Raw genomic sequence first — 14728 nt, forward strand, 5'->3', positions numbered from 1 at the left:
CAACATCTCTGTTTGCAATTGAAGACATTCTGTACAGCTTTTCCTGTCTTGATTTAATCACTGTAATAGTGGGACAAGAAATTGTAGTTCCCACGCCGTCCCAATTTACTATCTATCATACCTGTCAGGTGAATCAAAAAGTGCTTTAATCTCACAGGGTTCAAAATTTTTTGTATTTATCAATTTAGCCATTGTTAAAGCCCAAAGTCGTCCATTCTCTTTTGATCTACAAAGAATACAAAATTTCTGTTTAACATGGCTTGTATATGAGTACAATAAAATCATTTGCATTTATTTTAGGTGAGAATTGTTTATATAAAGGATAGATAGATAGATAGATAGATAGATAGAGATATATAGATATATTGAAAAAATCAAGATAATTTCTAACAGAAGCCTTATGAGAAATACATATTTTTCTTTCAATACTTACCTATTGAACAATATTTGTAAAAGATGGGAAATATTATTGAGTAGATAGATATTTTCATGTGAAATTTTCATTACTTCAGTATTATGAAGAAATTCAAGTAGCAGACCAGATGGGGTTGCTAATTCTTCAATCCACTGTAAGGCATATAGCTGTTCTACAACTAGAAAAACACAAAATATTTTTCATTTCTATAATTTAACAGTTACTAGTTAAATGTATACACTTATTTAACTCTTTAGAGATTTATTAAATCAGGGATCCCCAACCTTTTCGACGCCGCGGCCCGGTTCCGGCGTCAGCTGGGCGCCGCGGCCCGGTTCCGGCGTCAGCTGGGCCCGCCATCTTTTTGACGAAAATCACTTCCGGTGACGTCACGAAGTGATTTTTCGTCAAAAATGGCGGCGCAGCGCTCCCGTGAGCTTTTTCGGGTAGAAATGGCTTTCTACCCGAAAAGCTCACGAAGCGCTCGCCATCTTTTTGACGAAAAATTGCTTTTTTACCAAAAAGATGGCGGCGCCCAGCAACCAGCGGCCCGGTAAGGCTTGTTCCGCGGCCCGGTACCGGTCCGCGGACCGGCGGTTGGGGACCCCTGTATTAAATAACAAAACACTATGTCTATAGTGTGTATATTTATATAGTATGATTTACATTTGGTTTACTAATTTACTAAATAAAAATTATGTATAATAGTGCATTAAAAAACTTACAAGAAAGTTTATTTTAATTATTTATAAAACAGTTTATAGTTCATCTATAATAATTTTATAATAATGTTATAATAATTAAATTATTTATAATTTTAATGTTCAATAAAGAATTGAAAATGAGAGGCAACAATGAGAGCTAACAGTGGTATTTCAACTAATATAAATAGTTTATGGCATAGAGTAGCCTTTCTCAACCTTTTTAGAAAGATTGGAGAAAGCCTTAAAAATATTAAAACTGCGCTAAACTATTCACTTCTAATCTATGCAATTCAGGTTGTAAATATTTTGAATTGTGTAAGTTAGAAGTGAACTGTTGTCATGTCCCAAAAGCAAAGCAATAGGCCCACAGCTGAGTCACAGGGTGGAAAATTCCACTGCCACAAGCAAGAGCATTACATGGCATAGATAATTTAAAAAGTTTTTTTTTTCTAATAGTGTTCTCTTGGTGAACCCATAGTGACTCTTAGCAGAATCCTCAGGTTTCACAAAACTCCAGTTGAGAAATGCTGGCCTAGAACCTGGAAATATGATTGTGGGTGGCACCTATTAATTATGCAAAACAGTGATCTCCTATCATAAGATGTGGTTGTGACATTCAAATATTTATCCCAATAGGTCATTATTAACCCCTGAAGTTTACATAGAATTTTATTATATATTCAGTGTAACATATGCCACATTTCTATTTGGCAAAATGGCAATAACAGGAAAAAAAGAATATAATATGATTGTTATACACAGGTTTAATTTTTTTTTTTTACTATCACTTACTGATATTATCTATTTTTCTTCTTTCTACTTCAGGATTTTCAAAGACAACCTCCTTTTCCAGTATCAATAATGCCATTCTACTAAGCAGAGCTGCAGTACAAAGATGACTGGGAAGTTTAGCTGGGATAGAAAATGTATGGTCTGTTCCAGGTAATTCACAATTAATACTTAGTCTTCCTTCCAGAAGTGGCTTCCTCAACCACTGTAATAACATATTAAAAACATATATTAGATATAAAAGTATCATATCTTTCTTTCAGAAAAGCAAAATTTCAAATATTTAATTCCATACTAATATAAAATTTCATGAAGATTTAACATTTAATTGATGATAATAATTAAAGCTAGGTATGGCACTAATTGTCAAGGGATATATTTACATTACACATAAATAAAATGTACATTATAATATAATGTATAATTATATATGTAAATTATATATGTAAAATTATATATGTATTTTATCCATGGAGAAATTATTGCTATACTTAAAATACGTTTCAAATGAGTATGTTGAAATTGTTATAATGTATATTTTATAGCAGCAATATCTTTCTTACACCTTTCATTTAGGATCCTTAGATGAAAAAATAATCTAAGTAGGTAAATATATGAACACTGAAGATTACTCCACCATGTATCAATTTTGCTTTAGCTTACATACCTCATTGGACAGAGACTCGCGCATCTTTTCCCATTCAGTCTGAGTCGGAGTAAGCCATTCAACATAATCTTTCAGAACACAAGCAGAAACATCTTCAGCTTCTAGCAATGTAGTCAACAAATCATTGACCACAGAGATCAAAACCTGCAAACTGAAAATAAACAAACTTTTTGCTTGATACAGAATTCAAATAATAGCAAAATATCTGTTTGTACAAAAAACACGTATATAATAAAATAGACACAATCTGACTAAGATTAACAATGAAACCATCATTTAGTGTAATGAGCCTCAGCAAACCTCAGGCTCATACAATGAGCATAAAATAATTTCTGTAATGATTTTGGAAGGTAAAGCTGGATGATTTGGCAGCCTACACAACAACAACACAACAGAACAATCCAGAATATCCATGGACGATAAGGCAGTGTGGTAAACAAAAGTTGACAATGGTAAAGTTTATTAATTATTGATTACTAGTCAATAATTAATTACTAGTCATTTAATCTCAATAAAACTTACTTTATAAGAAAAGGAACAAGAACCAAAACTGGATGGGGAAAATGAAGTTCAGATAGCATTCATTTAGTCTGAAGTTATGAAGCTGCTAAAAAAGATGACATACGACCAGTCCTTGCACTTATGACCAATGAAGCATCTCCACAGTCACATGATCATAATTCCAGCACTTGGCAACCAATATACATTTACAAAGGTTGCAGCATCCTGGGGTCATGAGATCTCCATTTATGATCTTCGCAGCCATCTTTCGACAAGCAAAATCAATGGGGAAATCCAGATTCACTTAGCAACTAAATGAGTTAACAACCCTAGCAAAAAAGATCATAAAACTGTGCACAGTCAAGTGATGATTCACTTAAAGACTGCATCGTTTAGTGATGGAAGTCCAGTCCCAATCATGGTCATGCTTTTAAACAAAATAAATATTGATCTCAGGATGAAATATGAAATCCTATTTACAGGACATTTTAAAATTATTATTAGTCTGAGTGATGGCTAGCTTTGAGCAAATTATCCAGTGTATTCTAAACTACCTTTTTATATCCAATACTAATGTCTGAAGCTGGTTCTTGACCCAGAATGCAGATTTTTGTAGGAAGCTGCTCTCCTTATGCAGAATACTACGCTGACGCACAAGTGAAGTGATGCCACACATCCAAGTATGCTTCAATTTATTTACAAGAAAATCTACATGAAGAAAAAATAGATCAGAATTGTAACTATTAAACAGAATGATACACATTAATCATGCTGTAAAACAGAAAGCTTATGAGCAGAATCATGTTTTCATCACTTAAGAAAGCGATGTCCTTATTTTCTAATGAAACTATTTTATCGATAAATGATAAAAAGATTTAAACTTATACTTCTTAAAAGTTAATATGCATTCAATTACGGATTACATGTCTTAACCATGAAAAACACACTGCTATATCTGCTTGCTGTATAGTACCAGGACTGATCCATCCTTATTCTGTTTTACAGAAGCAAATTGTTTGTGTTTCTGCCAAGATTGTTCTTTTTAAGAAACTGCACATTTCTCAATTTTAAAAGGTGCAATTCTAATTCCTGTTTAAACAATTTATTATGTACATTCAAAAATATGCTTAAATGCAGAAATTCTGTTTTCTCAATATTTCTACCTGAAAACATTATCACCATTTTTGTAATATTTGGTTCTGTATGTGTGTATATATGTGTATGTATACTTAAATATATAGTGTGTGTATATATAAATGTATATATGTAGGTCTAGGTGTGTTCAGGTCTTTTCCCATGTAAGATTAAGAGTATCTTGGCGATGTTTCGGCGAGGTCCCACTCGCCATCCTCAGGATGGCGAGTGGGACCTCACCGAAACGTCACCAAGATACTCTGAATCTTACACGGGAAAAGACCCGAACACACCTAGACCTACATACCTTTACCCATGAAAATCTACGAAAACAAATGTATATGTGTAAATGAATGTATGTATGTATGTATGTATGTATGTATGTAAGGAATTAAAGAACTTGCAATTTTTAGTTACAAATAAGGAGGTAAGAAATATACCCAAAAAATCGATATGGAAATACATAGAAATACATAGGCAACCGTACCTGATAAACGTGTTATATCCTGGGTCTGTGCACATAACTGGAAAATAGTTAATAATAAATCTTCAGAAGATGGCATCATTAAACATCCTTTAACAGAAGTGAAAAAACTGGAGGCTATATCACAGATGAAAGACACTGATAGTTCTGTGTTTCCAGCTTCTGAAAGATCCTTAGCTTTTGACAGAGCGGCTTGAAGTTTGTCAATTATTCTTTTAACATAAACTTCACCAATTAAGGACTCTATGGATTAAAAGAGACATTTTATTACATAATCATAAAACCACCAGCTCTACTACTGAGTTCTCATTTTTAATGTCCTGAAAAAACACTCTGGCTTTTTATTAGCATACATGATAAATACTATATTGCCTAACTTACCTACACCAGTACCTCAAATTATCTATCCGTGGCAAGGCTAGCCTTCTAATTCTTCTAGAAGTTTATTATTTATTAAAAAAGTTTAAATCACTTACCATTTTTAATTAACTGAGATAATACCAAGCTTAGGAGAGTCCATTGTTCTGAATGAAATGATTCAGCTGAAGTCACTGTCATCTTCAAGCTGATGTTACACAGATCATGGGCCAGAGTCACAAGCTTCTCACCTAACACATCTCCTTTTAGCCATGTAGAACTTAAGGAATGTTTCTCAGAGTTTGAGCACGCCTAAGGTTTAGAAAGTACACAAATATTTTTCAAAGTAGTTGTTTACTCTTTTAATCTCAAAATAAACCTCTTAGTTTGTTATAAAAAAAATCTGCATAAAAAAAAAGTACTTTATGATTTTTAAATGTATTCTTCAAAGTACCAGATCAGTAAGATCTATAAAAGATTATCTCAAGATACATACATGAGCATGTGCATACATGCCTGCCCCCCCCAACACACAGAGAGAGAATACTTCTAATCAAAAATACTATTCAGTTTAAAGACTTAGTTAAATCACAGATAATTAAAATGTTCCCTCTTGAAAGGAATCTTGAAAAAGAGGCAATTAATCAATTTCTAAGAAAGGGCACATTTTGTGAAATGCTCCTTCAAACATTCTGCAGGGCCATATTTATTTGAAAGACTTTGGCACAGAAAGTCATGCTGTATGTCTTTGTTCAGCTAAAAGTCATACTGTATCTGTTTCATTTATTTATTCATTCATTTCCCTGCCTTTATAAGTAATGCAAGGCAGTTTCAGACATTATACTCCTTCTTCCTGTTATGGTCTGCCAACAGCCTGCGGAACTGGCAGCAGAGTCGGACAGTGGGGAGGAACATGGGCCAGTCCTGGAGTCTGGGGAGGACTCGGACCAGGGATCTGCATGCAACACAGAGATGGGGCCAGGGCCATCTGAGAGTTATGTGTTGACTCTGGAGCCTTCAGAATCTGGCATCAGCGAGGCAGAGGAACAGGGGGAGCCTGTTCCCAATGCACATTTGCGCAGAGCTGCCAGAAGGCAAGAACAGTTAAGACAACAGGGGCGACTCAGGAGTAAGGCTTGGAGATGATTGGCCCCTCCCATAAGACATAAAGGAGAAGCAAAGGGATATGAGCCTTTGCAGGAAGCAACTTTGTTCATTCTGGTTGGTTTAAAATCTGAAGCTCCGTGTTGACTTTGTGCTCCATTTGGCCTTGTACAATTGGCAAATTAGTCGTTGGCAGCATTTTAAGGGAGATAAAGGTGGGTGCTTATCAAGACTATTCATAAACTGTTTGGGGCTCATATAATTTACAGCCGTTGAAATAATAAAAACAAGGTTTTTGGGAACAGCGCGTGATTGTTACTGTCTCAGGAAGCCTTGGTCAGATTATTCTAGCCAATCTTCCCCACAGCAACAACCCTGTGAGGTGGGTTGACTCAGTATCACTGTCAGCTATTTTCCCTCAGTCGTCTTGAAGGTTAAATGGAAAAGATAATATTTTGCACTTTCTTATTTTTTTAACTGATCTGCTCCCTTTCCAAAGCATTTCTCTATTCTCAGAGGTTCAGCAGAAAAGGAAAATCAAGCAATATCCTCTTGGCTCTTCTCATCTAATTCTTCTTACACGTTTATTTCTAAATCACCTACCTATATAATATGTAACCAAAACAGTCATTTTAATATAATAAGATGGATATATATTGTAGTCAGAAACATTTATGCAATGAAAAATTACCCACAAACAGGCCAAAGAGGGGGAATAGCTGGTTTTGCTGCCAAGCAACATGAACTCATTCATTCCAACGGAACAGTGACCAAGTGAGCCATAAACTGGAAAGAACAACTAAAATGCCTGTGTATTCCGAAGCAATTTAGTGCTTTTCTGGATCCCAGACTAATATGAATGAAATTTTGGCAGGGGAGAGGGGCAGGGGATTTGAACATACCTTTTGGATTATTTGAAGAAGAATATTCCATTTTAGATCCATCTTGGAAAGAAAAATAAATAGCGTTAAAACATGACAATAAATTTCCCAGAGTAATGTAATATTAGACAGGGATATGGATTCAAAGGAAAAAAGGTAAATCTGGGAATAAATGGCCATGGATGTTATACCTATTGGCCACTCTTTTAAAAAACTCTGCTCTTTCCTGAGCTTTCGAAATTAGCTGCACAATCACGGAAAAATAATTATTTGATCTAAGGAGGTACTACCATGTGGAACATTTTCATCTACAAACTCTCCGAATCACCTTTGCTGTACAAATTAGACAGCTGCATAGCTCTACTTAATATTGTATTTAACACAATCTTGAGCAGTACTTCTTTTCTGAAGAAACTTGTATATACATATGGCCTATGCATAACATGTTTTATTTAACATAAAAACTAAACTAGATCTGCAGGAGATCTACTTTCATTGAGTATGCATCACCAGAGACTCTCTAGTCATAGAATGTGTACTTGAAGAAAACTTAATCTTCCGCCTTAAGCAAAGTACTTTATTTGTCTTATCATCAGAAAGTATGGCTAGTGAAAATATAGACAACTGAATGTTCACAATACCTAGAGTGTGAAACTATGTCTCAGAAGACAGATTTGGCTCTCTCTTAATTGATTTGCAGCTTCTCTGATTAACAAGATGGTATGAAGTAGCAGCTGAGTTTATATTGTTTATGATATGTTTATTGCTCTTTATTATAGTTTAAAAAATATTGTTTAAAATCAGTTTATAACTGATTTCCTATTCCAGGAAATGAATAAATAAGCAAAATTAATAAATAAAAATAGATACCGTATTTGCCGGCGTATAAGACGACTTTTTTGCCCTGAAAAACATGCCTCCAAGTGGGGGGTCGTCTTATACGCCGGTAAATACGTTGTCACTCGGTGCAAGAGCGACGGGGCGGAGCTCCGCAACTTGCGAAGCCCCTTCAAGCCCAGCCAGAGTCTCTCTTCTTCCTCCTCCCACCCACCCACCCACCCTCCGCCCGGCTGGGGCGCTTGCGAGGCCAATCTGGAGGTGGGGTGGGGGTGGAGCAGGAGGGTCTCTGGCGGGGCCGCTTGCCCAGCCAGCCCCGAGCCGTAATGGCCCGGGGAGTGGGGGGAGAAGGTGGTGGGGGTGGACTGTGGCGCCCCTCCTTCTGGGCAGCGGGGCGGGGGCGGCAATTTGCTCCTCCGCTTCTCCCTCCCTCTTTGAAAGACCGGGAGGGCTGTGCTTAGGGCGGGGAGGGTGTCCTCGGGAAGTTCCTGATGGGACCCCGCTGGGCAGGGCCACCCGGCTCCCGAGCTGCTTTCCAGGGTCCCCTTGGGAAGAAAAGGGTCCGTGGGCGGTGGAAGAAGGCGAGAGACCTCCTCCCGCCCCTGTCCCATCCCTCCTCTTGTCCCCTCCTCCCCTCCCCGCTTAAGAGAGAAAGATCCGCCTCCCCTGCACCGAGCTTCCACCCGCCGCCGCGTCTCCGGCCAGCGCGCGCTTGCGACTTGGGAACCGGCCAAGCAACTTTAAAACCGGCGGAGGCCAGAGATAGCGAATTACCCTCCACACCACACACACACACACACACACACACAGAGAGAGAGAGAGAGAGAGAGAGAGAGAGAGAGAGAGAGTTGGCAGCTGTCCATCCCCACCCTTGGAGTCCCGATGGCACGCACGCGGGGCTGTCACAAAGAAAGGGAGAGGAATTGAGTGCCAGCCTGAGAAAGGCGAAGCTGCCTCTCTAAAGCATTTTGGTGGCTTTGTAAGTTTGGGGAAAGGGGCGGGGTGTCAATCAAGAATTATATCCAGAATACCCCAAGTGTTACAACTTACCTTATTTGCCGGCGTATGAGATGACTTTTTGCCCTGAAAAGCATGCCTCCAAGTGGGGGGTCGTCTTATACGGCGAGTATATAATAAAAACTATATTTTGAGTGGAAATGTTGGGGCTCGTCTTATACGCCCAGTCGTCTTATACGCCGGCAAATACGGTATTTTTAAAGGATAATTAAAAGTATTTTATAACTGTCCTAATGCAATTCTAATTCCAAATATTAAGAAATTTATGCATATTACTTGATAAGCCACAGCTACCAAGGTGCAAGTACAAATGTTACTATTCCAAACTCTAATTAGTCTAACAGAATGCATTAAAACAAATTGAATGAAATCAATTTAGCTGTACCTTTGTTAAATCATTGAGAATATTTTCCCTCTCTATGGGACTGCTGCAGCAATGGAGAATGCTATATAAAATATCAACCAGGAAGTCTGTCTCTTTTCTCCAATCTTCTTTCAGCCAAACAATTAACTTTTCGTGCAGAAACTGAATAGATGGATTTTCATACTGAACATCATCGCTTTCTTCTTTAAGCACCTGGAAAACTTTATGAGAAGCAAAGTTGCTGAGTAGGGCAGAGAGGAACTTTAAGTGTTGGTCAGATGTCTGTTGACTGGTGTACCCTATACTTAGTTTTGCAAGTTTACAAACTAAACCTTCTAAAGATTCATTCTGTAGAGGAAAAGTATGTTTCCCATGAATTTCATGAATAACATTACTGGATTCATTCATTCTCATGTCAACAAAATTCTCATGTTCGGCGTTAATTTCAACTTTTCTGTCTTCTGCAAATCTTACATTTACAGCTTTTTTTCTATTTGTTTTCATCTTGTTTTCTGGGTTCTGAAGAATTTGCAACAAAGAAGACACAGCAGCCAATGATTTCTCATCTGCATCCATTACAGCAACATGTCCCACACATATATTTGAAAGGCCATCCCAAAAGTTACATAACATTCTCTGAAAAGTGAGGGATGTTCTATCATCATTAGGTATTTCTGCTTTTGTTTTCCAAACATTCAGCATGCCTGCTATCTCATAAAACAAAGGTCCATTTTGTAACTTGGGCTCTTTAATTACTGTATCAATGAGAGGTATTAACTGTAAAGAAAAAAAAAACATGCATTTTAATCTCAACATGACTTGATACCATTTCTGAAAACTGTTTCAACCTATGCAGCATATTCTTTTTATCTTTAGTTATTGTTTTTCAAGCCCATATGGATAAAGTTCATCTCATGAGCAGAAGTGGGACAGACGGAATAGGTATGTGAAGGTAGTCCTTGACTTATGACCATATTGGAGTCCCAAATTTCCATTGCTAAGCAAGACAGTTGTTAAGTACATTTTGGTCCATTTTACGACCTTTCTTGCCAAAGTTAAGTTAATTGCTGCAGTTGTTAAATAAGAAACATGTTTGTTAAGTGAATCTGGCTTCCACACTGACTTTGCTTGCCAGAAGATCATAACGGGATCATATGACTCCAGGACACTTCAACTGTCATAAATACATGCCAATTGTTAAGCATCTGAATTGTGAACATGTAACTGTGGGAAAAACAGTCATAAGTCACTTCTTTCAGTGCCATTGTAACTTCAAACAGTCACTAAACAAATGGTTCTAAGTCGAGGACTACCTGTATCCAAGTTGACTGTGTACAATCCAACAATATAATTAGAGAAAATAGAAGCCTTGTTGCTGTGCTAAAGGGAAATTTTTAATAGGGGGAGCAAACAGAAGCAGATCTTATGAAAAACATGTTTTTTCAGATAACCTTTTTGTGTTTCATAACAGTATATTTTAACTAGAAACTGTTCAAACTATTAATATTTGGTGCAAACTAAACTCACCAATCTAGTATTAATCAATTAAAACCTTTGAAGATAATCCAATATTTTACTTTTGCTAACATACCTGGATATTTATAAGCATTTCTTGTATTTTAACTTGTTCTTCTTCTTCACCAATATTCTGCAGGACTGTAAATTGTAAACACTCCATAAAAGTTGATATGATTGCTGAAGATTCTGATCGACAAACCATTGCTCTTTCAGTGAATAGCCTAAGCAAACAGAAGATCAAGGATCAGAATGAACACTGCCTTGAGTTATTTGTAAAAATAATAAAGGCAGGAATTAACTAACTAATTAAAGTTAATTTCCATATCCACATTGGATTAAATAATGCTATAATCAATAGATTTATATGGTGTTTTTAGTGAAGCAACTGAAAAATTAGCACCAGAAACTTAACTTTAAGTTAAGAAACTTAACTTAAAAACATAACAAAACAAAAAAATGCTACATGGAGGAAAGTTTACGAATTTCATCATCAAAATATTATTTCAACAGTTTCATTATAATTCTCAGAAGAACTGGTATTTGCAGCTTTCAAATTCAACTATTTGTTTTTCATCTTCAAATAAAACACAAATACTATCAACACATACACATATACTTAAAACATAGTTATTTTTTTAAACACATAAACATTATTTGATTAAAAAAGCATGAACTAATTATCGTACCCTTTAATTATAGAAGTAAAGAATGTTGTTGAATAATTCAACTTTGGATCTGCAACATTATGAGGCACCTTGCTAATAAATGGCAAGATATTAGGATATATAATAGTAGCAAGTCCTCTTCCTCCTTCTCGAAGCACTGTCCATAATTTTGGTAGAACTCCTTTTTTTGCATTCACATGGCTCCAACAATCCTGCAAAGTAATAAATATAAAACAGTAAATTAAAGAATACTTAAGTTTCTTGATACTGAAAATGAAGCATCTTACTTCCTTATCTTGATATTAAATAAATTATCTGGAGAAAGAGATATTAAGGTATCCATAACTAATTAAGTTATTTATACTGGTTCATAAGGGGAAAAAATGTAAAATGTTGATCTGAAAAGATGATGCCTACCCATTTAAATTTTCTGCCAAATTATCAGTGAAAAGTCACTTTATGTTGGCTCTATAAGATAAAAACATAATCAAATTGAGGTATGCTTATTCATTAAGTAGCCTCAATATATATTTTTTTCAGATGATTCTTTGGCAGTAGGGTTCCCAAATTTGAATGGGAGTTACTAAGAACAGTCAGAAATTGTGTTTCCATCTTTTCTTTCCGCTGCCTGCTGTTTTAAGAATGCCTGGGTTTTAATTTTGGATGGAAATTTTTTGCTGGGAAATCTCTTTTCAATGTTTTTTGAGGCTATATTTGCTATGGTGTTTTTCATGTCTTTGAGAGGAGCTGTTTACAAATGTAAAAGCTCCAACTGTAGAAGTTTAACTACTGAAACACAGTATTTTGAACTGTATCAAAATACAGTCAAAATTCAGGCAATACTATATTAAGACAAGGCTTTCTAACTTAGAAGTTCAACTTGAACATTTGGATAAAAAGTTTGATAAAGTAACCACGATTTTAAATCAACTCGAAGATGCAAGTTATAGTACTACAAGGTTTACAACTAGACACATTGGAAGGTAATTTGCTGCTGGTAGACCTGAAATATGACGTTGACTTGGAAAATACAAGTTGGTTAGACAACTCCAAAAAAGGTATGGATTTTAAAGACTCAAATTTGATAGAAATGAAGTGATGAACTCAACTTTTTCAGCATTCAAAAAAGATCAAAGGAGTTTGGGGAATGGATTTATTATACTTAATCAGAAAGCATATGTTAACAGGTGCTGTTACAATTTACAGAAGACAAATGCTATGAAAATATAGACAATAGAGACTTTATGACTTTAGGCAATAAAATTCAATTGTTATCTTAAGGATAAGCACTATTATTAATAACCATTTGAGGATATTTGATCCTGAACAGATCAGAGGCAATGATTGTAATAACTTATGGTAGACCAGAAGCCATTGTGGACTTTCTGCAAGTGAAATGCAATAAACAGATATTAAGAGAGGGTTTTGAAGTTTAATTTAACTGTTGGTTTTACCTGTCAACTATGTATCCAGATAGCAGATAGATGTCAAACTAATTGGGTCAGGCAAACAGTGTGGTAGAAATTTATAAATTGTGGGGTGCCTGCTTCGCAAGGGGCGGAGGAATTATTTTTGAAGTTTTGCTGTTGTTTTTTCTTTTTATGTACTTTTTGGTGGTTTGTCAAATTTTGTTTTGTTTTTGTATTTTTTTTCTTTTTTTGGAGTTTGTATTTTAATAGTTTGAATAAAATAAAAAAATGATTAAAAAAAGATATGTAATCTGAAAGGTGCCTATGAGTTAAGTAATGGTTTCAATGTATAATGACTTAAAGACATAATGACTTCCAGATTACCTCAATAGTAGCAATGACATGAAGTACAGCTTCCCAAAGAGTAAGGCATACAACAGCATCACTATCATCAATGCTAAGAAGAACAGCTGGACAAACTCGTGATGCTTCTGCATTCATGGATTCAGGAATATGCTGACAAAAAGTAGTAATTACTTCAAAGAAAGCTGAACGAACCTAAAACAGAAACAAGAGGAAACCTGAATATTTTCATGTTGATATGATTACAGTACAAGTAAACCTCACTTAATGACTGTCCTGTTAAGCAAACATTCAAGGTTATGACAATGCTGAAAAACTTTATGATTGTTGAGCGGAGCTGGCAGCAGATTTGGACAGTGAGGAGGTTGGGGAGGAACATGGGCCAGTCCTGGAGTCTGGGGAAGGCTCTGAGTGCTCTGCGTCAGAGGCAGAGATGGGGCCAGGGCCGTCTGACAATTATCAGCTGCCTTCCGAGTGGGACATCAGTGAAGCAGAAGAACAGCTGGAGCCTGTTCCCAGTGTGCGCATGTGCAGAGCTGCCAAAAGAAGGGAATAGCTAAGGAACAAGGGTTGACTTGGGAGTAAAGCCACAGGTGGATGGTGAATGGCCCCTCCCAGAGGGCATAAAAGAGGAGCGAAAGGGGAGTGGGGTGTTGCAGGAGACAATTAGTTCATTTGGGTGAAGATCTGTTCCTGCATTCTTGCCATGTATTGTCTGCTACAGTGTGGCATCTGAAAGATATCGGCCTGGCAACTCTCCAAGCCTGATAAAGGTCTGTAATTGTGAAATATCTTGAAAGACTGTTAGCTGGGACTTTGCTGGAAAGGAATTCACTGTAAACTAAATAAAAGGGGCTTATCGGGACGAGGAGTTGGCTTCGTGCTGTTGTGGAAGCCAAGGTCACAACAATGATCAGTCCTTGCATTTATGACTGTTGCAGTATCATCATAACCACATAATTGACATGCAGGTGGTTCACAACCAAAGGACATTTATGATTGTTGCAGCATCCTTCTGTGTCCTTCACAACCAACTTCCAACAGATCAATTGAGAAAGTAGCAATAAAATTACAAATCGCAGTCATATGATGTCTCATTAACCCACAGCGACTTGCTTAATGATTGAATGGGAAGTAATGTCATACATCCATTGTGGCCTCATTTCACTTAGCAACTGCTTGCTTAGTGACAGAGTTGCTGGTCCCAATTCTGGTTGTTAAGTAAAGACTACCTGTACTATCTCTATAACCATACAATCACTTAAAATTATTATGGAAAACCAACTAACAACCCTGATTCTATGAGCCATTTTCTAAGATCCATGACCCTAATCAGTTTCATACTAAAGGCCTTTGTTTGCCTCCTAAGCAAGGAGCAGAAAAATGCCAATGCTAGAGCACTCCTTTTGAAATATATTCATTATATATGTGCCTACTTACTCCCTTTCAACCCTTTCCTCTACAATGATTGTAAATACAAAAAAATAATTTTATTTTTGTCAATTATCGCAGCACCAAG

At 36.5% G+C, this 14728-nt stretch overlaps 1 protein-coding gene across 1 annotated transcript in view; it reads right to left on the reverse strand.

Annotated features, from left to right (window-relative positions):
* LTN1 (listerin E3 ubiquitin protein ligase 1) overlaps positions 1-14728 on the reverse strand; it is a 35417-nt gene that overhangs the window by 11275 nt on the left and 9414 nt on the right. Inside the window, exons 7-18 of the mRNA XM_026664132.2 lie at positions 13231-13404; positions 11459-11649; positions 10846-10993; positions 9276-10031; positions 7058-7099; positions 5171-5363; positions 4698-4937; positions 3631-3784; positions 2576-2726; positions 1912-2113; positions 434-593; positions 122-226 (exon numbers count right to left, since the gene is read on the reverse strand). Of these exons, the coding sequence (XP_026519917.2) occupies positions 122-226; positions 434-593; positions 1912-2113; positions 2576-2726; positions 3631-3784; positions 4698-4937; positions 5171-5363; positions 7058-7099; positions 9276-10031; positions 10846-10993; positions 11459-11649; positions 13231-13404 (2516 nt within the window). The remainder of the gene's footprint in view (positions 1-121; positions 227-433; positions 594-1911; positions 2114-2575; positions 2727-3630; positions 3785-4697; positions 4938-5170; positions 5364-7057; positions 7100-9275; positions 10032-10845; positions 10994-11458; positions 11650-13230; positions 13405-14728) is intronic.

This window comes from Notechis scutatus, chromosome 5 (assembly GCF_049901735.1).
Source record: "Notechis scutatus isolate UNSWTSFEM ecotype Mainland chromosome 5, rNotScu1.2, whole genome shotgun sequence".
In the NCBI taxonomy this organism is placed as follows: domain Eukaryota; kingdom Metazoa; phylum Chordata; class Lepidosauria; order Squamata; family Elapidae; genus Notechis; species Notechis scutatus.